This window comes from Dendrobates tinctorius, unplaced genomic scaffold (assembly GCF_039654945.1).
Source record: "Dendrobates tinctorius isolate UK_male_01 unplaced genomic scaffold, ASM3965494v1 ptg000038l, whole genome shotgun sequence".
In the NCBI taxonomy this organism is placed as follows: domain Eukaryota; kingdom Metazoa; phylum Chordata; class Amphibia; order Anura; family Dendrobatidae; genus Dendrobates; species Dendrobates tinctorius.
Window position 1 is genome coordinate 27270239 of NW_027361706.1, and position 22943 is coordinate 27293181.

General features: G+C 46.1%; 1 protein-coding gene across 1 annotated transcript in view; it reads left to right on the forward strand.

Moving 5' to 3' along the window:
* NEK4 (NIMA related kinase 4) overlaps window positions 1-22943 on the forward strand; it is a 97535-nt gene that overhangs the window by 55576 nt on the left and 19016 nt on the right. Inside the window, exons 5-9 of the mRNA XM_073574305.1 lie at window positions 4540-4694; window positions 10715-10841; window positions 11506-11883; window positions 12750-12806; window positions 21412-21525. Of these exons, the coding sequence (XP_073430406.1) occupies window positions 4540-4694; window positions 10715-10841; window positions 11506-11883; window positions 12750-12806; window positions 21412-21525 (831 nt within the window). The remainder of the gene's footprint in view (window positions 1-4539; window positions 4695-10714; window positions 10842-11505; window positions 11884-12749; window positions 12807-21411; window positions 21526-22943) is intronic.

Consider the following 22943-nt stretch of genomic DNA (forward strand, 5'->3'; position numbering starts at 1 on the left):
ATACAAGGCCAGGGTATTGTACATATGACGTGTATTTTCCCCATCATCTCCTCAGTTTATTCACCACACACTGAATAGAGGATGTGGTTACAAGGTATATCTAGAATCCCCTGGCCTTGTCTCACAATAAGTGAATTGATGATGGTAAAAACACACCATCCTCAATTAACTTTTTATGATACCTGGCAAGGTAACAATAGATATGCCTTGCACTCAACACCATCCACTATTCAGTCTGTGCAATATTAGCAGACTGAAGAGACTGGAGGGGAAAATACAAGTCATATATTTGTGTTTTTGACTACACATATCTCCAGGAATGACACAAGAAATGTGTGTCACTAATGGAGGTATGTGTGGGCAAAAACGCAAAGTGTACGGCGCAGTGTGTGTAGGCGGCGAAAGACACATTAATCAAACCGTATTAGGTGAAAGCAGAATTACACATTTATTTAAAATTAAATACATTTTATTGTGAAGAACATTTAGGGGAAGATTGGGCTACTTTGGGGGTGTTGAGAGAGGAGGAACAGCTGGTATGCGAGGAAGGGGTTCTAGGGGAAGGGGCGACGAAAGTAGTGGGGGAAGTGAGATCAGGGATGGAACGAGCGGCAGTTTGAGACGCACTGGTAGGTGAGGGGGGAGAGAAGCTCAAAGTTCTCTTTTTTTGTGTTTCCTTTCGGTTTGGGTGTCCTGCCTGGACCTCTTCGAGCTGCCTAACCGCCTTCCACTTTCTGACCGCCTGGAGCTGGGTGACCTTTGCTGCGTTTTGTGAAAAAGAGAATGTAGGTCCCCCTGTTGCTGATGTTGCTTCTGCTGATGGTGCTGCAGCTGCTGATGCTGCTGGGTGGTGGCGGTGCCAGTGCTGGCCCTTGCAGTAGGAGTAGTGGTGCCAGTGGTGGTCCAGTCAGGAGGAGTGGTGGCGGCAGTGCTGGTCAAGGCGGTAGGAGTGGTGGCGGCAGTGCTGGTCCAGGCTGTAGGATTGGGGGCGGTGCTCTAAGCAGGCGTGGTGGCGGTGGTGCTCCAGACAGGAGCAACGCTTGTCATGATGGTGGCAGTGGAGTGTCCAGCAGCACTCGGATTTGGGGTGGTGTAGTGTCCAGCTTGGCTTGGAATGCAGGTGGCCGTGCAGTGGTATGCAGCAGAAGTCGGTAGTGTGGTGAAGCGAGTCAGTGGTGGCACAGTTGGAAATCACACCACTGACTGCTGCACGTACTGATTCTGCTGCATAGCCTGTAAGTAAGCAGTGTTGCAGGCCTGCATCACATTCAGCTGTTGCTCAGGACTAAGGTGTTCCGCCATGCCCCATTCAATTTTAGTGAAAAAATGGTGCGCTGGTCTGTTGAGGTTGGCATCCAGACGGTCAAGGTGCTGTTCAACAGAGTGGAAGCGGTGTTCCATGTAATTAAAACCGCGTTCCATGAGGGAAGAACTTTCCACTCTGTCTGACAGCACCTTGAGGCTGGCATGAAAGGCCTCGCCCAAGTGCATGAACTCGGGCAAGACATTCCTGTCCAAGGCCCTCTGCCGCTGGCGGGAAGTGCCCGCATAACCAGTGGCAGAGACCTGGGACAGGGGAACACCTGATTGACCAGCTTCCTGGTCACCAGCTGTCCGTGTTGCTGACCTGCAAGTTGCTTCCTGGCTGTCGGGTGGCTGGGACGGGTCCAAGATCGTTCGATGAAGGACCGCTCCAGGGGCAGGTTGCAGGGTGCTGCTCCAGGTGCTGTGGAAAGAAAATAAAAACATTAGTCTCCTGCATTTACAAGAAGCAACTGCTGTGGATTAGAAAAGCACAGGTTTAAAAAAAAAAAAAAAAATTAAATACTTACGCTCTGGTGGCAAGGACCGGTCTAAGGAACGCTAACTCGCGATGGTAACGGTATTTGGTTCTGGTCCTTGCCGCTGAACCACTGCGAACCTGTCCCTCAGCACGAACATCACTGTTGAAGCGGTCCTTCATCGAGCGCCAACATGTTCAGACTTTGTTCACTGTTGGAAAAACAAAGAAAAAACATTATACAATGCACTCATGGCAAAATCTGCATCATCACACACACCTGAGTGAACATGGCAAACAGTCATTGCAGCATCACAAAACAATTCAATAGACAGTGCACTGATTGTTCGCCATGATAACACAATTGTGTTTCCTGCTAGATATATTCTAGCAGGAAACACAACAGTGTCATCAAGGACAATAGTCAATGCGGCACAATACAGCAATCCAATACACAATGCAGTCACTGTTCATCCTGATAACACTGTTGTGTTTCCTGCTAGAATATATCTAGCAGGAAACACAACAGGAACATTAGTCAATGCAGCACAATACAGCAATCCAATACACAATGCAGTCACTGTTGATCCTGATAACACTGTTGTGTTTCCTGCTAGAATATATCTAGCGGGAAACACAACAGTGTCATCAGGAACAATAGTCACTGCGGCACAATACAGCAATACAATGCAGTCACTGTTGATACTGATAACACTGTTGTGTTTCCTGCTAGAATATATCTAGCAGGAAACACAACAGTGTCATCAGGAACAATAGTCAATGCGGCACAATGCAGCAATACAATACCCAATGCAGTCACTGTTGATACTGATAACACTGTTGTGTTTCCTGCTAGAATATATCTAGCAGGAAACACAACAGTGTCATCAGGGACAATAGTCACTGCGGCATCATAGAGCAGGGAAATACTTACTAAACGCCTTTTTGGAACTTGGAGAGGCGCTGTCCCAGCCATCCATCAACGCTGTGGCCACCTCATTCCATAGCCGCCGGGTCACCACAGTGTCCTTGTACTGCTGGTCACGGCTGTCCTACAGCGGGACACGCTCCTCGACCAGGCGGATCAGGTGCTCATTGTCGAGATAGATGTTTTCTTCATCCCGTTGTGGAACCTAGAAAAAAAAATACATTATAATCTTGGACATTTTTGTGAATGAAAAAGTTAGAAAAAGATACAGAAAAGAAGCAAGATAGAAGATGAAAAACAGGACAGAAAAAAAGGAATAGAAAAAAAAAATTTAAACAAAAAAAAAAGTACATTCAAAGTCATTTTATACTTACATTCCGTCTCACCACCGGGATTTGTCTTGGCTGCTCTCGCTGTTCGGCCTCACTTACCGGGTCTGATGATGATGTCTGAAAAAGAACAAAAATTATTACACATTTGTAGATGCAGCAGCTATACTTATCCAAAGGCAGGAAGATACTCACCTCACGCTCTGCTTGGGCCAGTTCTGACCGGGATGGTGAGTATTCCGATCCAGAAGACATGCTGCAATTATAAAAAAATAAAAAGCATTAGTACATAATACATTTGAAAGGACAGGCAGACATTAGGTTTAAGAATACTCACATTTTCGCTGCTGCAGCTTGGATCCAAAGGGCTCTGTAATTTGGAAGGCTGTCTGGTCTCTTCCAGGCTGTCTGTAGAGTAGTGGTCTGACAGTGCAGACACCTTCTTTTATGTACACTCCTGAGACTCCTCACAAACAATGTTGCTTGTGTAGGGGGTTGGTTAAACAAGTGTCTAGACATTGTTTACTCAAAAATCGCATGCGCTCAAAAGCGCAGACATGCGCACTTCCATGCGCACGCCAGCGACCCCATAGACTATAATGTTATTTATTGGCGCATTCCGTGCGCACGCGCTTTTTTAACGTGGTTGGGCGGAACAAAAAGTGCAACATGTAACGTCTGGGCGCACACCTGGAAAAAGCGCAGCGCACGAAAACGCAGATGAATGCGTGTAAGCGCTAGACCATGCGCCCTCCATGTTAAAGATAGTGGAGCATGCGCAGAATGCGATGCGTGATAAAACGCTAATGTGAAACCAACCATACTGGCACATTTGGTGTAAGTAGGAAATAGAGTATGTAAACGCTACTAGACAGAACATTTAAAAACAACCAATATTCAAGCAAAATTGCTGCATGTGTTGCTAGTTCGATGTTTCCAAGGTCCTCAATAATCCATTTCAAATTATGTCACCTCACACACATGGGTCTAAAAATGGATGATATATCAGTCGCAATGCGGAGGAAGCAGGGAAAGGATGGAAGACCCAAACAAGGATATACCCCACATAGCTCCATTGGTTGGGTCCACCATCACTCACTCAATGGAGATACTTGGTTCATAAATTCATACCATATGGAAATGAGTTTATAAAACGGTCACAAGCACGATATAGTGTATTTGGAATCAAATTCAGGCACTGTTTACCATCTCAGTTGCCACATAAGCAAAACTGCAATTTTTTCGTTAACATGTTTTGTGAGAAGGAGCCATACACCCGAGATGTAATAGCTTTCATATCTGTCCCATAATTATGATCCAGTCAACTGCTCTTACATATTTGTTGCTTTCTCTAGGGAGTTAAGGATCAGGCATGTTGAATTTCAAACTGCTAATCCTTACTTCGGCTGTCCCCCTACACATCGGATTGGCCATGGATATCATGTTAATACATACTGTATATAATATCAGCCATGCACATAATGTATCCTCTTACCTTCCAGCTGCCTCCAATGCCTAAAGATTACAGTAATGAATTGAGGGATTTGATTGGCACAATGTTAAGCCGACAGCCTGAAAAGAGGCCAACAGCGAATCAGATACTGCGAAAGCCTTACATCAAGCAGCACATTAAGTTTTTCGTGGATAACAGTAAACTGTAAGTAATAATATTAAAAGGGATCTATACTAGTGATGAGCAAACGTGCTCGGATAAGGCGTTATCCCAGCATGCTCCGGTGCTAACCGAGTGGTTTTGGCGTGCTCGAAAAGTATGTTTGAGTCCCCACGGCTGTTAGACAGCCGCAACACATGCAGGGATTACCTAACAAACAGCCAATCCCCTGCATGTGTTGCGGCTGTCAAACAGTGGTGAGACATGCAGCCGTGGGGACTCGAGCATATAATTCGAACATGCTACTCGGTTAGCACCCGAGCATGCTGAGATAACGCCTTATACAATATCATTCGCTCATCACTAATCTTGACCACTGTTATAATCACATAAAATGCCGTTACATTTAATATGCTACGAGAGCCGTCAGTGCAACTCCATTGCCTAGCCAAGTCTGCATTAATAGAAAGCATGGGAACTGCTGTCATTCACGCAGTCGCTCCTACCCTTCCCTACTCCTATTGTTCACATAGCCTTAAGAAGGAGGGAATAAAACGATAGTTTAGGAATCTGCAGAATTAGAAAATGAAAGAACGTCACCGAGAAAAAAATACAGTAACATCGAAATGAATGCTAATACTTATTTTCTTTAGCTTTAATTTGGGGTTACTATTGGCAGACAAGCGGGTTTGCATTTCATTTATCATACTAGTGGGAATGGATGTGAAAGCTCTGCTCCAGTTACTAGAATTACTGAACAGTGATATGCATCTTCAGTTGTCGGCGTGAATGAAGTCTTCTCATACTGTTTTCGGCCGTATCCCAGGTACATTACAAGTAGTAATGGAAGCGAGAACTGGTCTGGTCGTATGAATGTTATGTTGTATTCTCATCACATCTCAACCATCTGTTGGGTGTAAGGCTATGTGCCCACGGTGCGTGTTAAAACGCACACCAAAAACCAGACTCCTTCCCAGAAATCGCGCGTTTTTTTCCGTGCGATTTTACCGCTATTATGATCGCGATTTTGCCACGATTTTCGCGTGCAATATTCAAGCACTTTCCAAGCGATTTGAAGCATCACTTGGAAAGTGATTGACAGGTTGGTCACACTCGTCAAAAACATAGTGTTTGAAAAGTGTGACCAGGTTTTTACTATTGAGGCCGCCTATGCGGCATCAATAGTAAAAGATAGAATGTTAAAATGCTAAAAAAAATTAAAAAAAAAAATCGGTGTATATTTACCTTCCGGCCTCCCGCGCTGCATTCCCGGGCCTCAGCGTTCCCAGTAATGCCTTGCGAGACCTGTGATGACGTAGTCTCGCGTTGCTATAGCGATCTCGCGAGACCTCGTCATCACAGGTCTCGCAAGGCATTACTGGGAACGCTGAGGCCGGGAATGCAGCGTGGGACGCCGGAAGGTAAATATACCCCGATTTTTTATTTTTAATTATTTTTTTTACAGGGGTATGGTACCCAGGGCCTGGAGGACAGTCTCCTCTCCTCCACACCGTGGGTACCAACCGCACATGAGACGCTTAACTTCCCGCATGGTGGGCATAGCCACATGCGGGAAGTAAGCGATTCTCATGCATTCCTATGGGTGCGGAATCGCGGCAATTCTTTGCGATTCTGCACAAAAGAATGAGCATGCTGCGATTTTTTCCGCGATGCGATTCCGCCGCGGAAAAAAGCGCAGCATTAGCACAGCATGTCCGGAATGCCATAGGAATGCATGGGGGGCGTTCTGTGCACGATTTTTAAACATTTTCGCGCCGAAAATCGCGGCAAAAACGCTTAAAAATCGCTACGTGGGCACACAGCCTAAATGTTATGTCAGGTGTGTGTGTGTGTGTATACACATATATATATATATATATATATATATAATATAATATATATACACAGTGCCTTGCGAAAGTATTCGGCCCCTGGAACTTTTTAACTTTCTCCCACATATCATGCTTCAAACATAAAGATACCAAATGTAAATTTTTTGGTGAGGAATCAATAACAAGTGGGACACAATTGTGAAGTTGAACGAAATGTATTGGTTATTTTAAATTTTTGTGGAAGTTCAAAAACTGAAAAGTGGGGTGTGCAATATTATTCGGCCCCTTTACTTTCAGTGCAGCAAACTCACTCCAGAAGTTCATTGTGGATCTGTGAATGATCCAATGTTGTCCTAAATGACGAATGATGATAAATATAATCCACCTGTGTGTAATCAAGTCTCCGTATAAATGCACCTGCTCTGTGATAGTCTCAGGGTTCTGTTTGAAGCACAGAGAGCATCATGAAGACCAAGGAACACAACAGGCAGGTCCGTGATACTGTTGTGGAGAAGTTTAAAGCCGGATTTGGATACAAAATGATTTCCAAAACTTTAAAAATCCCAAGGAGCACTGTGCAAGCGATGATATTGAAATGAAAGGAGTATCATACCACTGCAAATCTACCAAGACCCGGCTGTTCCTCTAAACTTTCATCTCAAACACGGAGAAGATTTATCAGAGATGCAGCCAAGAGGCCCATGATCACTCTGGATGAACTGCAGAGATCTACAGCTGAGGTGGGACAGTCTGTCCATAGGACAACAATCAGTCGTACACTGCACAAATCTGGCCTTTATGGAAGAGTGGCAAGAAGAAAGCCATTTCTCAAAGATATCCATAAAAAGTGTTGTTTAAAGTTTGCAACAAGCCACCTGGGAGACACACCAAACATGTGGAAGAAGGTGCTCTGGTCAGATGAAACCAAAATTGAACTTTTTGGCAACAATGCCAAACGATATGTTTGGTGTAAAGGCAACACAGCTCTCATCACCCTGAACACACCATCCCCACTGTCAAACATGGTAGTGGCAGCATCATGGTTTGGGCCTGCTTTTCTTCAGCAGGGAAGATGGTTAAAATTGATGGGATGATGGATGGAGCCAAATACAGGACCATTCTTGAAGAAAACCTGTTGGAGTCTGCAAAAGACCTGAGACTGGGATGGAGATTTGTCTTCCAACAAGACAATGATCCCAAACATAAAGCAAAATCTACAATGGAATGGTTCACAAATAAACGTATCCAGGTGTTAGAATGGCCAAGTCAAAGTCCAGACCTGAATCCAATAGAAAATCTGTGGAAAGAGCTGAAAACTGCTGTTCACAAACGATCTCCATCAAACCTCACTGAGCTCGAGCTGTTTGCCAAGGAAGAATGGGCAAGAATTTCAGTCTCTCGATGTACAAAACTGATAGGGACATACCCCAAGCGACTTGCAGCTGTAATCGCAGCAAAAGGTGGTGCAGCAAAGTATTAAGTTAAAGGGGCCGAATAATATTGCACGCCCCACTTTTCAGTTTTTGAATTTCCACAAAAATTTAAAATAACCAATAAATTTCGTTCAACTGCACAATTGTGTCCCACTTGTTGATTCTTCACCAAAAATTCACATTTGGTATCTTTATGTTTGAAGCATGATATGTGGGAAAAGGTTGAAAATTTCCAGGGGGCCGAATACTTTTGCAAGGCACTATATATATATATATATATATATATATATATATAAACAATGGCATAATATGCCCATAGGGACTAATGTTAAAGAAGCAATCGCTCTCCACAAATTTCTTTGTGTATGTTAATATTCTTACTAATCGCTGTTTTACCTGGTTTCCAGTGCTGTGCCAGTCCTCTTCTCACTCACTCTTCTGACTTGCCCAGGGGTCTTTGTGTGAGCGGAAGTCTCTTTTCCTGTGTAAGCCTATGGAGCTCAGAACGAAGCAGCTCACACATAGACGCCAGTGTGATCTGGCGAATAGAAGGCATGTGAGTGTGAAGAGGATCGGAGCGCCGCGGGAAACTGGGGAAGACGTCGATTGGTGAGCATGGTAACACATTCGCACTCCATTATACGAAACATCTACACAGGTTTAATTAATAAGAACAGTGGGAGTTGTTCTTTAACCCCTTAATGTCCAATGACGGACACAGTCCGTCATCAGACATTTCCCCTGCTTTGATGAGGGCTCCGGCGCTGAGCCCGCATCAAAGCCGAGACATGTCAGCTGTTATGAACAGCTGACATGTGCCCGCAATAGGCGCGAGCGGAATCGCCGTCCGCCCGCGCCTATTAACTAGTTAAATGCCGCTGTCAAAGCTGACAGCGGGCATTTAAATAGCATTTCCGGCCGCCTGGCCGGAAATGACGTCATCGCCGACCCCCGTCACGTGATCGGGGGTCGGCGTCATGTTGCCTGGACAACCGGAGGTCTCTATGAGACCTCCATGGTTGTTCCAGGCATATGGCTTTCAGCGCCACCCGGTGGTCGGCGCTGAAAGCACAGCAGTAAATCTGCTATATATGGGCGATCTGCTCATCACCCATATGTAGCAGAGCCGATCGGGTTGTGCAAGCTTCTAGCCTCCTATGGAGGCTATTGAAGCATGCCAAAAGTAAAAAAAAAAATGTTTAAAAATAAAAAAAAATTAAAAAAACCTAAAAGTTCAAATCACCCCCCTTTCGCCCCAATCAAAATAAAACAGTAAAAAAAAAAAAACCACATACACATATTAGGTATCGCCGCGTTCAGAATCGCCCGATCTATCAATAAAAAAAAAGCATTAACCCGGTCGCTAAACGGCATAGCGAGAAAAAAATTAAAAACGCCAGAATTCCGTTTTTTTGGTCACCAAGACATTGCATTAAAATGCAATAACGGGCGATCAAAAGAACGTATCTGCACAAAAGTGGTATCATTAAAAACGTCCGGCACGGAAAAAATAAGCCCTCACCAGACCCCAGATCATGAAAAATGGAGACGCTACGGGTCTCGGAAAATTGCGCAAGTTTTTTTTTTGTTTTTTTTTTTAGCAAACTTTGGAATTTTTTTTCACCACTTAGATAAAAGAGGACATAGACATGTTTGGTGTCTATGAACTCGCAATGACCTGGAGAATCATAATGGCAGGTCAGATTTAGCATCTAGTGAACCTAACAAAAAAGCCATGCAAAAAACAAGTGTGGGATTGCACTTTTTTTGCAATTTCACCGCACTTGGAATTTTTTTCCCATTTTCGAGTACACGATATGGTAAAACTAATGATGTCATTTAAAAGTACAACTCGTCCCGCAAAAAATAAGCCCTCACATGGCCATATAAATGGAAAAATAAAAAAAGTTATGGCTCTGGAAAGAAGGGGAGGGAAAAATGAAAATGTAAAACCAAAAATACCCCTGGTCGTTAAGGGGTTAATAGGGGTCTCTAATCTTTACAAAAATATGCGTACGAGTAGTTTAATAGCAGTAAGATTAGTCCACACGTGTACTCTGCAGGCCAGCCTCTCATGCAGTTACATGGCCATTTCCCTGGTGTTTATCTGCAGCTCTTTAACATTCCTTATTCTGATCATGTTCTTTTCTCCCATGTTGTACCAGATATCACACATTCTATGCCCCTTATCTCCACTGCTCACTGGTTTTCCCAGCTCCTTCTCTAGAGGGATCCTGTATAATACGCTGGGAATGATATGGCGCAGTGTCGAGAAAAGAGAATAGCAAAACAGACTAGGAGTAATAACAGGACTACCTAACTAATAGACGGGTCTATGAGCAACATCTGTGAATGGGGAGAGGAATCATGGGAACTGTGGTCCTTTACATGGTAATCCCTAAGGAAGCCCTAGCGGCATCAAAACAAAGGTGCAGCACTAACTTCTAAAGGTCTGTACTTTTATTTCTCGTGATAAGCTCCTTAAAAAGTATGCAACCAGGTTTATGGGTTTTTTTGCGTGTGTAATGGACAGGAAAGCACAGTCCAGCACAACAGAATGTCATTTTGGCCTCCTTCATGTGCTGGGGGGCCTATGGGTAATTCAGGATATGTGCCAGGAGGCTTCCTAAAGCATACAGTAAACACTATGTGAACAGAGCCCTTCTCTTCTCCCTAGTTCTGACATTTAGTTTGTGTAGTCGGAAGACAAGAATGAACATTCACAAGTTAGATTAAACAGGTTTGCCTGCACCATAAAGAAAAAACTATTGCTTTTCTTTTTATTTCTTTTTTTTTAAAGAAAACAAGTCAAACGCCGAAAAAAAATGGTAGACTCCAGCCACAGTGGGGTCCCAAAAAATGGTGAACAGCATGAGCGAGAAACCCGAGCAGAAACTGCCCCTGGTGAAAGAAAACGGCATAAAGTGGTAAAATTACTTTTCATTTTTTAAATGCTCCTCTGTTTAGTTTAGAGAATTACACCATTCACGCAGGGATCTTTGGGTCCCCAGTTGTCAGGATCATCAGGGGCCTAAGCATCTGAACCCCCAGTGATAATACATCCAACATCTATCCTACAAATTGGTGGTATCATTTTTTTTTTTTTTGTGCATAAAGAAAATTTTATTACATATGATGTTGCTCAAAGATAACTATAGGTTCACTGGGTATTATGGAGTCCCACATTTATTATTGCTTAACCCCTTAACAACCTTTGTACATACAAGTCACTACGGGGGTGTATGGAGTAGAAGGTGAACCACTTCTTACATGTCAGATCCCAGTGGTGTTACATAGGTAACAGCTGCTCGGATCACTGCTGTTAACCACATAGATGCTGCTGTCAATCACTAACAGCAGCATCTAAATGGCCTACTTACTGGTGCACTCCCATTTTTTCCATTTAGACACGATTGTTGAGTAGCCGATGATTTACCATGGTAGCTGGGGACCTGTAGTTGCCATAGTACTTGGGCAACTTTTCCAAAGGCAAAAGCTGTCAATAGGAATAATGCAAATTTGTTTTCTGACTCCTTTTATACACATAAGGGCATTTTCGCACTAACGCACAATTGTCAATTTTCTACGCAGAATAAAGGAAAAAGCCCAGTAAAGTTGAATGCAGCCTCTGTTCCTTCAGCTCTTCCCGACTTCCCGCACATGAACAATACATCGGCTTCTATTTCAACGCTTAGCAAGGTGGATATCAGTGTCCTGCCCGATGACAAAAGAGCGCAGTCTGATGAACATTTGATCCCCGAGCTTCAGGATGACTGCAGGGACCCGCCAGGTAAAATGACACCAAACAGTCCAAGCGAGCAGGACATCAAACTAAAACCGCAGGCAGCATCAAACGCCAACATGGAAAACAACATTTGTCCAGTAGCTAATCCCACTAGCATGGAGGATGAAGAAGACACCATGAAGCTTTTACAGCCAGTTTGCAAAGGCGACCATCAGGCGAACCAGGTGGGTGCAAGCAACAAACTTCATGTTCTTCTTTTATACACCTGTAGAACAGAATTCTTAGAATTTCAATGACTATTGCGCTTCTTTTTAGCTGTAAATTTGAATCATTTTTCAAAGGGGTTGTCTGCTACTAGGACAACCCCTTCTTGAACTAAATGTTTGGCCCTAATAAAATTAAAAAAACCTATACTTCCCCTTCTGGCAACATTCCAGCAGTGTCAGCACTTCTGGTCTCTGGGCTCTTGGGCGGTATTGTGACTCATGAGCCCGGTGCCCAGTCAGCGCTGGTGTGACTTTCCCCACCTTCGTATGGATTGAACATGAAGAGGAACTCAGGGATCAGCTGCAGCCAGGAATTCCTCTTTATGTTTAATCTGTACGAAGGCGGAGACCAGCGCTGATTGGGTGCCGGGCATCACATGTCACGACACCACGTGAGAGCTCTGGAGCCACGAGTGCTGACATGGTTACGATTACTGACAGCTAAGCTACTGCAATGCCCTGCACATGGAGTAAGTGACATAGCGAATCAGAAGAACTATACTACATTTCTAACTGGAATATCTGTTATCATTACTTCTGCTGCATATTGAGATAGGATCTTGAAAATGGGAATACCCCTTTAAGTTCAGCTGTCATAGATTGATAGCGACATTTAAGTGTCTAAACAGCAGATGAAGGGAGATGCTGGCTGTAGAACACAGCCATCACCTGCTCTGTAATAGGTGGGCTTAGTTCCTGAGCTTCTTCCACACACCTATATCACAAGTGAGGTGCGGATGTTTGTCACGTGTCAGGAAGGGGTTAAGCACAGGGTAAACTGTAATAAATCTTGGTTTTAAATACTTGTGTCTGTTTTCTTGTAGGAACACTTGGATTCTACAGAGAAGCTCCTAGAGCCATTCCTACCTGTTGCAGAACCCGTATGTCTAACAATCATTTTTCTATATTTAGGCTGTGTACCCACGTTGCGGATTGTATGCGTTTTTGTCGCGTTTTTCGCCATGAAAACGCTGCGAAAATGCATTCCTATGGCATTCCACACCTGATGTGCTAATGCTGCGTTTTTTTCCGCGGCGGAATCGCATAGCGGAAAAAAACGCAGCATGCTCATAATTTTTTGCGGAATCGCCGCGATTCCGCAAATAATCGCCGCGATTCTGCACACATAGGAATGCATGAGATTCGATTACTTCCCGCATGTGGCTGTGCCCACCATGCGCAAAGTGAGCGGCTCATGTGCAGATGGTACCCACGGTCTGGAGGAGAGGAGACTGTCCTCCTCACCCTGGGTACCATATCCCTGTAAAAAAAAAAAGAATAAAAAATTGATTTATACTCACCTTCCGGCGTCCCGCGCAGCCTTACCGATGCTCCCGCCAACTCCCGTTCCCAGTAATGCCTTGCGGCAGGGACCTGTAATGACGTAGCGGTCTCGCGAGACCGCATCCACTATCACGAGACTGCTACGTCATCAAAGGTCTTAGGCCTGTTTCACACTTCGGTTGTCTGACGTCAGTTGCAAACCGCCAAAGTGTGAAAAAAACGGATTAATTTCCGTTTTGCAACAAACTGATGCCACTGGATCCGTTTCTTGGATGTATCTGCTGCAGCCGCTAAGTACTTGAAATTTAAAGGAACCGATATCGAGAGAGAGAGAAAGATATATATATATATATATATATATATATATATTATATATATATATATATATATATATATATGTGTGTAGGTATATCTATAATATAACGGGCTAAGCGTCACTCTGTCTGACGCCTCTATAGACTGCACAAGCGCGACGCGCCTGCGCAGTCTGGTTCCAGACAGAGTGACGCCACCCCCCCCCAGGAGATCACCGGCACACGCATCCCCCCAGGAGATCGCCGGCACAACACCTTACCGATTTGGTGTGGCCGCGGGGTCTTGCATCTTGCTGTGATGACAGGAGAGGGCGGGTTGTGGCGCCGGAAGCGGCGCATGCGCAGTCCGCGCTTTCCGGCGCCATTTTGTGGAAGACACACTGTCTTCACACTGCAGTGTGTCTTCAAGAACATGGCGGCGGTGAGTGCAGACTGCGCAGGCGCCGATTCCGGCGCTACAACACGCCCAGAACAGGACAGCGCTGGACACAGGGCAGAAAGGTGAGTATAAATGTTTTTTTTTAATGTGTGCAGTTTAATAGGGGTGAGGGAGACCATTCATATCAGGATTGGGGAGTGAGGGGACCATGTATACCACGAAAGGGGGGTGAGGGGGACCATGCATACCAGGATTGGGGGGTGAGAGGACCATGCATACCAGGATAGGGGGGTGAGAGGACCATGCATACCAGGATAGGGGGGTGAGGGGACCATGCATACCAGGATAGGGGGGTGAGGGGACCATGCATACCAGGATTGGGGGGTGAGGGGATCATGCATTCCAGGATTAGAGGGGGGGGGTGAGGGGACCATGCATACCAGGACTGAGCGGTGAGGGGACCATGCATACCAGGATTGGGGGGTGAGGGCACCATGCATACCACGATAGGGATGATGGGGTACCATGCATACCACGATAGGGAAGAGGGGGTACCATGCATACCAGGATTGGGGGGGGGGTGTTATTCGGGTAGGGGATACTCGCTCAGCAGCAACAAAATCAGATCCGGCACAGATTTTCCATAAAGCAAGCATAGTCCATGCGGTTTATTCAACATCATAAACCCACAGCAGCAACAAGACTTCATATAAAAAGCAGAGCGTCCATGGCAGAGTTTCACTCTGTAAACCCTGTGTTCACACATGTTGTACAATGTCCAGCATACAGGCTCTCTTAGCCTCACTTATCTTACCCACGTCCGGGTTTCCTCAAGGCTGCTTTAGCTTACTGCAGACATTCATTCCCTCCCCTGGGAACTCTCAGACACATGCAGCCATTCACCACAGCCACTTCCCAGGCTGTTAGCCAGGAAGCTCCATCTCAGTGGGACCTTCCACACTGGACCAATCGGGTCCCAGCATTCACCACCTGTGACCTACCCTGGCCACATTATATGGTTCATAGCCACGCCCACCGGGTCACATGACTGACCTCATCACAGGTCCTTCAAGCATTTACACACTCTTTCCAACAGTGCTTTAAACACACCCCCTGGGTGGGTTTGTAGGTAACCAGGTCCTCCCATCTCTCTAGTTACCTGGAGACTTCTCCCTACACATTGAAACAACACCTCAGCAATATCATTTCTGAACAACACATAAGTCTCCATCCCAAAGCCACCCACTTTGGGATACATAACGGCCATTCCGTATTCTGCCATTCATCCTTTCTCTTGGGACATCCACACAGCGCCCCCTAGCGGACACAGTGGTTACTGTTATGAGCTCATTTTCTGCTCCACCAGTTGAGAGTTCCCCTTCCGTTCTCCCTCTGGTGGTGACAGGAGGTAGTGAGGTTGGTTTAATTGGTAGTGATCTACCACCTGGTGAGGAAGATAACGATTGGATCTCTGGAGTATCAGACTGGATATAAGACAGCCGACGCCCTATCCTGGTGCTGGTGATTCAGTCTGCTTCTCAGGTCTTGGACTCAGCTTTGTTCCAGTCTTCTCAAGATAAGTTTGTTTTTGCTAATGTTCACACTTGCTCTTGTTGGTCAATTCAGTTTTTTGTGTGGTCAGCCAGCCCGGCTGGGCTGTGCTGAATTTCCACTCTTATTTATCTGTATTTGCCAAATTGCCTTTTTTTTTGTCCCTTATTAGATTGGCCTCTTTTTTTCTCTATCTCAGAATATTTCAGAGTGCTGATATAGTGGGAGATGTCTAGTGACTTCAGGGTTAATTTTGCTATCAGTTGTGTTGGACATTTTTGTAGGGTTTTTGGCAGATTGCAGACAGTGTCTTTCCTTTCCTGTCCTTTCTAGTTAGTTTGGCCCCATCGTTTGCTCAGCCTATTTTCCTGCCTTTCTTTGTGTTTTCATCTTGTTTCACCGTCAATACATGTGGGGGGCTGTCTTTCCTTTGGGGTCTGCTCTGGGGCAGTTAGTTTTCCTCTTTTCCTGCTTTAGGCTTATTTAGTTCTCCGGTTGTGACGAGGCGTCTAGGACCACCGTAGGAACGCTCCACGACTGCTGCTAGTTGCGTGTTAGGATCAGGGGTCTGCAGTCTGCATAGTTACCAACCTCTTTGGTTTTCTGAGACTTAGCTTGTGTTGTTTTTTATTTCCTCCTCGGCTAAGCGTTTATAACAGGTTACTACACCACATACCTCCCCCCTCTGTTCAAACTTGTGGGGTTGAACACACAACGTTACATCAGGCTCTCGAGACCGGGCACTCATTACACCTTGCCCCACAGGTCGAGAGAATTGTCTCCATCTATCATACGGCCTCATCTCTATGTTAGGCCTTCCCCGCCCCCAGCGGTCAGAATACCGGCCCTGATCTTTGGCCCTCCAGTTCCAGTCTGTCTGCGTCATCAGACACTGTCTAGTCACCACATTCGTCTCCCTGTTTGTTCCGTTCCCCGACCAGCTCCCCCGGTTGGTACGGTCATCAGTCTTAATCAGGCCTACTGTCTGGCCTGAGTCTGACTCATTCAGGGTCTCATAGGAACTACGGTCTCTCAACGTCGTCCTGGCAGTCGAACTACCACTTGCTGACATTTTTCGGCCATCTGCCATGTCACTTCTTGGAGGAACCCTTCGGGTCCTTATATCTTGGGTTGAAGGCGGCCGCCACCTGGTAATCCGTACCTCTTTATTGATTCGCCGACAGTCCAGCCTCAACTGCTCAGTCTCTTGCAGGTACCCCACTCGATACTCCAAAAGTTTCTCAGGCTTTCCACGGAGCCAACCACCAGGCTGGGAATCCTACCCTCTTCACTGGATACATGGTCTTCATCATCCGGAGGGATCCTCACCCTCACCACACCGGAGCTATTTACAAGGTCTTGCATTACCTTCCCGAATCTTCCAATGATTCTCCCAATCAGACCTTTGGGAACCGGAACTACCTCTTTCCGCAAACCCAACCGATCCATAGCCTCTCTTGCTAAGTCTAGGCGTCAAGCAGCTTTCATATTACTCCGCCTAACCAACTGTTTGACATGGAGACACTGCAGATGCATGTTTTTCAGGACAGCCACCCGCTTTGCTGTGTCTTCCCTGGCTGACATTATCACCAACTGCAGAGTCTCAGGCGCCCAGTGCACCTTACACGCTTTGACCACCTCTTTGAAAGCCTCATGCACACCTTCCTCAGCACAGGCCTCTTGCATGTCTTTTGGTACATCAATCACAAACGTGAAGGTTGTGGCCTTGCTCTCTTCCTGGCCAGGAGGCTCTGGCTTTACCATGGACACTTCCCTCACTACAGTTGACCCGACCGGGTAACTATCTTCTTCAGTTCTTAGCTCCCCAACTTCACGAGATCTCATCTCTTCATGACCGTCTGCCAAGACGGGCACCAGCAGCTCCGTTCCACCACCAGTTGGACCCGGCCGCTGTTCATCACTGTCAAAGTTCTTCTCCCGCAGAAGACCACTTACAGTTTCTTTGAGCTCCAAGACTTCTTTCTCGAGCTCCTCAACCCTGTGCTCGGCCATTTGTCTCAGGACTCTTTCTTGTTCGAGATGTTCTTCCATCTCTTCCCTAAGCGTCTTGTTCACGTTTTGCCACGTTGACAGGTGACCTCTGAGCTCAGAGACTTCCTTCTCTAGCCCTTCTATTCTGTGCTCTCTTTCTCTCTCAGGGCCACAGTCACCCCCAGAGTCTGAGTCACCCAGGCCTGTCGAGTAATTCTTCCAGTTACCCACTAACCGTGTTTTCCCCCCAATCGTCTCATCTCCCAGCCCACCATCCGTCATATCACGAGACGTCAGGTCTCGGGCAGATGTACTTCTTCTTCTGGTCAATTCTACCTCTGACCTGTCCACGTCAGGAGCAGTCACCGTCTCAATATCTGTTAGCCCAACAGTAGAAACGTCTCCAACCTCCTGCCATATGTCATCAAACACAACAAAGTCCCGGCCCCTCTCCAAGGCATAGACTAAGTCCCGTGGTATCCTGCCCCCTTGGCACTCACCACCTTTGGTCCCCTCAAACATTACTCTGTCTACGGCATAGTTCACCGTGACCCCGTGTTTACAGTGAACCCTGGCGTTTTTCTCGGTCAGAGATAAAACGAGAGGAGTTCCTGTCAGTCACCTGACTCTTTGAGTCCAGTCTACCAGAGACTCCTTCCCGATGCAGCATCACGGTACACACCTGTGGCCCGTCATTATCCGGAAAATACATGCCGCACTCCTCAAAATTCATACAGGCACACTGCGGTTCCACAGACATACCCACTGAGGCAACCAGTGCTGCCATTTCCTGAACCATCCCAATTCGGGTCGCCGCCCCATCACGGGACTCCACCCCTTTTTGGGTTACCACCCCAATTTGGGTCACCGCCCTCTTCTGGGACTCCACTTCTTTTTGGGTTACCACCCCAATTTGGGTCAACGCCCCCTTCTGGGACTCCACCCCCTTTTGGGCTACCACCCCGATTTGGGCCACCGCCCCCTTTCGGGATTTCCCCATGTCCGTTATACTGGTCTTCTCAGACCACAGTTCACACAACACAGTTTGTCTGTTTTACGATACCACACAAGTCTTTGTTGGCACCACCACAGCTCCTGCTGGCACCGATCACGGACACCACCGGCTGCTGTTCACACACAGCGGCTGTTGTCCTCTTCGTAACCCCGCCGAGTTACAGGAAGCCGCTTGTCCCCTTCATAACCCCGCCGAGTTACAGGAAGCCGCTTGTCCCCTTCGTAACACCGCCGAGTTACAGGAAGCCGCTTGTCACCTTCTTGACTCCCACTGAGCCACCGCAGGCTGAGTTGAGAAAAGAAGAGGAAAAAAAAAAAAGCACACCACAAAAAACTCACGTGTCCTGTCTGTGTGCTATTCAGGACGTACCGTCTCCGCCTGAGACCTTCCAACACACAGGGCGCACCGGGTGCTATTCAGAGAGCCGACCCTCCTCCCAGGGTTTCCCAACACACCGGCCTCACCAGGTCCAGGGGCTCAGCGGGTGCTCTTCAGGACATCCGTCTCCGCCTGAGACTGCCCAACACTCACGTCTCACCAGGTCCACGGTCATACCACGTGCTCCAGGGAGACGATTCTTCTCCTAGAATCTCCCAACACTGACCCTCCAGGACCTTGCTCCCTGAACCCTCCAGATACACAGTCTTTATCACTGACCCCGGTCAGTGCAACACAAACACCCGTCCGTTACCTGTGTCGGCCCCACAGGTCCTACCTCTTCTCCACAGAGGCACCCTATAGCAACCACCAGTCTCTTTCTCACTGACCCCGGTCAGTACAACACGGTTTTCACGACCGTCACCTGCTGTCCGCGCAGGTTCTCGGACCCCTCTACCACAGAGGTATCCTATAAGTCTCTTTCTCCTGGGGAAATGGCCGCACTGGGCTCACCGATCCGGACAGTGCCTTACTCACTAGGCCGCCCCACGGTTCCAGAACCACAGCCTGGCAGTGGCTTCCCCAACCGTCAGCCTTCCTGGCTCAGCGTTGCCCTTAGCAACCGACTTTGCAGTCCTCTTCCGTTGCTTCCAGCAACAAGGCTACAACAATGCCCATAGCTTTCTCCACCAATTGTGAGGTAGCGCTGTTATTTGGGTAGGGGATACTCGCTCAGCAGCCACAAAATCAGATCCGGCACTGATTTTCCATAAAGCAAGCATAGTCCATGCGGTTTATTCAACATCATAAACCATGACCAGCAATATATAAACGGCATAGCGTCCATGGCAGAGTTTCACTCTGTAAACCCTGTGTTCACACAGGTTGTACAATGTCCAGCATACAGGCTGTCTTAGCCTCACTTATCTCACCCACGTCCGGGTTTCCTCATGGCTGCTTCAGCTTACTGCAGACGTTTATTCCCTCCACTGGGAACTCTCAGACACATGCAGCCATTCACCACAGCCACTTCACAGGCTGTTAGCCGGGAATCTCCATCTCAGCGGGACCTTCCACACTGGACCAATCGGGTCCCAGCATTCACCACCTGTGACCTACCCTGGCCAGATTATATGGTTCATAGCCACGCCCACCGGGTCACATGACTCTGACCTCATCACAGGTCCTTCAAGCATTTACACACTCTTTGCAACAGTGTTTTAAACACACCCCCTGGGTGGGTTTGTAGGTAACCAGGTCCTCCCATCTCTCTAGTTACCTGGAGACTTCTCCCTTACACATTGAAACAACACCTCAGCAATATCATTGCTGAACAACACATAAGTCACCATCCCAAAGCCACCCACTTTGGGATACATAACGGCCATTCTGTATTCTGCCATTCATCCTTTCTCTTGGGACATCCACACAGCACCCCCTAGCGGACACAGTGGTTACTACACCACTATATATATATATATAAATCAAAAAAAGACGGCTTGATAAAGACGGGTCACCGTTGAAACGTTGCCACTTGAGGATCAGTAAAGTATCCACTTTTTTTTCACATTTAATTTGAGTGCTGCCTATTGCTGCCTATATATATATATATATATATATATATATATATATATGAAACAGGCCTTAGTCGAAAGACATCGCTGGGAACGGGAGCATCGCTGAGGCCTGGAGACACTGCGCGGGACGCCGGAAGGTGAGTATATCACGATTTTTTTTTTTATCATTTTTAACATTCTATCTTTTAGAGCTTGTTTTTTGCAGGACAAGTTGTAGTTGTTAATGACACCATTCATTTTGCCATCCAATGTACTGGAAAGCAGGGAAAAAAAATTCCAAGTGCATTGAAATTGAAAAATGCAGTTATGTAATTGTTTTGGGGTTTTGTTTTTATGGTGTTCATTGTGCGGTAAAAATTACCTGACAACCCAGCCTGATTGCTTCCATCATCGTATTCTGAGACCCATGACATTCTCATTTTTCAGTGGGGCCGAGTGATGGCTTGTTTTTTGTATGATGGCCGTACGTTTTTATTTAACTATATAGGACATTTTGATCGGTTCTTACTGCATTTTTTTCTGTTTACAATTAATTTTATATTTTGATAGATTGAACTGGAAGAAAAGGCAGCGATGATTTTGAGTTTTTATATTTTTTTAAATCTATTTTTTTTAAAAAGCATTGTTTTGCTTTATTTTTTAGTCCCATTGGAGGCTTGAACCTGCGATCGTCTGATTGCTTATACAATATATCACAGTATAGAGTGAAAACCACGGTCTCCTATGAAGCCCAGGTACACGCTGTTTTTCACAGAAGTACCATAATAGCAAACACAACGGTCTTAATTAAGCCCCTGGCTGCAAATGCAACCCATCGGCACGTCACAAGCTGGGTCGATGGGTGCGTCGTGGAACAGCACTCTCCCCAGGCTGCGAGCTGTAATTGCCACTGTAAGAGATTGATGTAGGCATTTAAGTGGTAAGCAGCAGCAGGTTGTCCTCATCTCCAAGCTATCAGTAAAATAATTTATGATGCACCTTCTTGTTTGGTTACAGGACAGAGTAGCTGCAAAAGCTGAAATACAGCCCCTCAATTCCATATCTGAGCCATCCTTATCCAGACAGCGAACACACAAGGCCAGAGAAGATGTGTCCTCACACTCTGAGCAGGTGAAACTTTCCAACACAATATGTATATTGGTTTTAGTTAAAAATGATTTTTCAGGAATAGTGGTTATTAGCCCTATTGACTTGTGCTAGCTGAAATTAATAAACTGAACTGTTACCTTTCCATACTCCAGTGATGCGTCCCCTCATGTGCACCAGTACTTGTTGCCATACCGCAGCAATGACGTGCTCCTTATTTACGTATCACAGGAATTATGTGCTTCTTATTGACGTATCACAGCAATGACGTGTTCCTTATTGACATACCGCAGTAATGACGTGTTCCTTATTGACATGCCGCAGCCTTGACTTGTTACTTATTGACATACCGCTGCAATGACGTGTTCCTTATTGACATGCCGCAGCAATGACATGTTCCTTATTGACATACCGCTGCAATGACTTGTTCCTTATTGACATACCACTGCAATGACGTGTTCCTTATTGACATGCCGCAGCAATGACGTGTTCCTTATTGACATACCGCTGCAATGACGTGTTCCTTATTGACATGCCGCAGCAATGACGTGTTCCTTATTGACATACCACTGCAATGACGTGTTCCTTATTGACATGCCGCAGCAATGACGTGTTCCTTATTGACATACCGCTGCAATGACGTGTTCCTTATTGACATGCCGCAGCAATGACGTGTTCCTTATTGACATACCGCTGCAATGACGTGTTCCTTATTGACATGCCGCAGCAATGACGTGTTCCTTATTGACATACCGCTGCAATGACGTGTTCCTTATTGACATACAGCTGCAATGACTTGTTCCTTATTGACATGCCGCAGCAATGACTTGTTCCTTATTGACATGCCGCAGCAATGACTTGTTCCTTATTGACATGCCGCAGCATTGACGTGTTCCTTATTGACATACCGCAGCAGTGACTTGTTCCTTATTGACATACCACTGCAATGACGTGTTCCTTATTGCATTCCGCAGCAATGACTTGTTCCTTATTGACATACCCCAGCAGTGACGTGTTCCTTATTGACATACCACTGCAATTACTTGTTCCTTATTGACATGTTCCTTATTGACATGCCGCAGCAGTGACGTGTTCCTTATTGACATACCACTGCAATGACATGTTCCTAATGACAAGTTCCTTATTGACATGCCGCAGCAATGACGTGTTCCTTATTGACATACCACTGCAATGACATGTTCCTAATGACATGTTCCTTATTGACATGCCGCAGCAATGACGTGTTCCTTATTGACATACCACTGCAATGACATGTTCCTAATGACATGTTCCTTATTGACATGCCGCAGCAATGACGTGTTCCTTATTGACATACCACTGCAATGACATGTTCCTAATGACATGTTCCTTATTGACATGGCGCAGCAATGACGTGTTCCTTATTGACATACCACTGCAATGACATGTTCCTAATGACATGT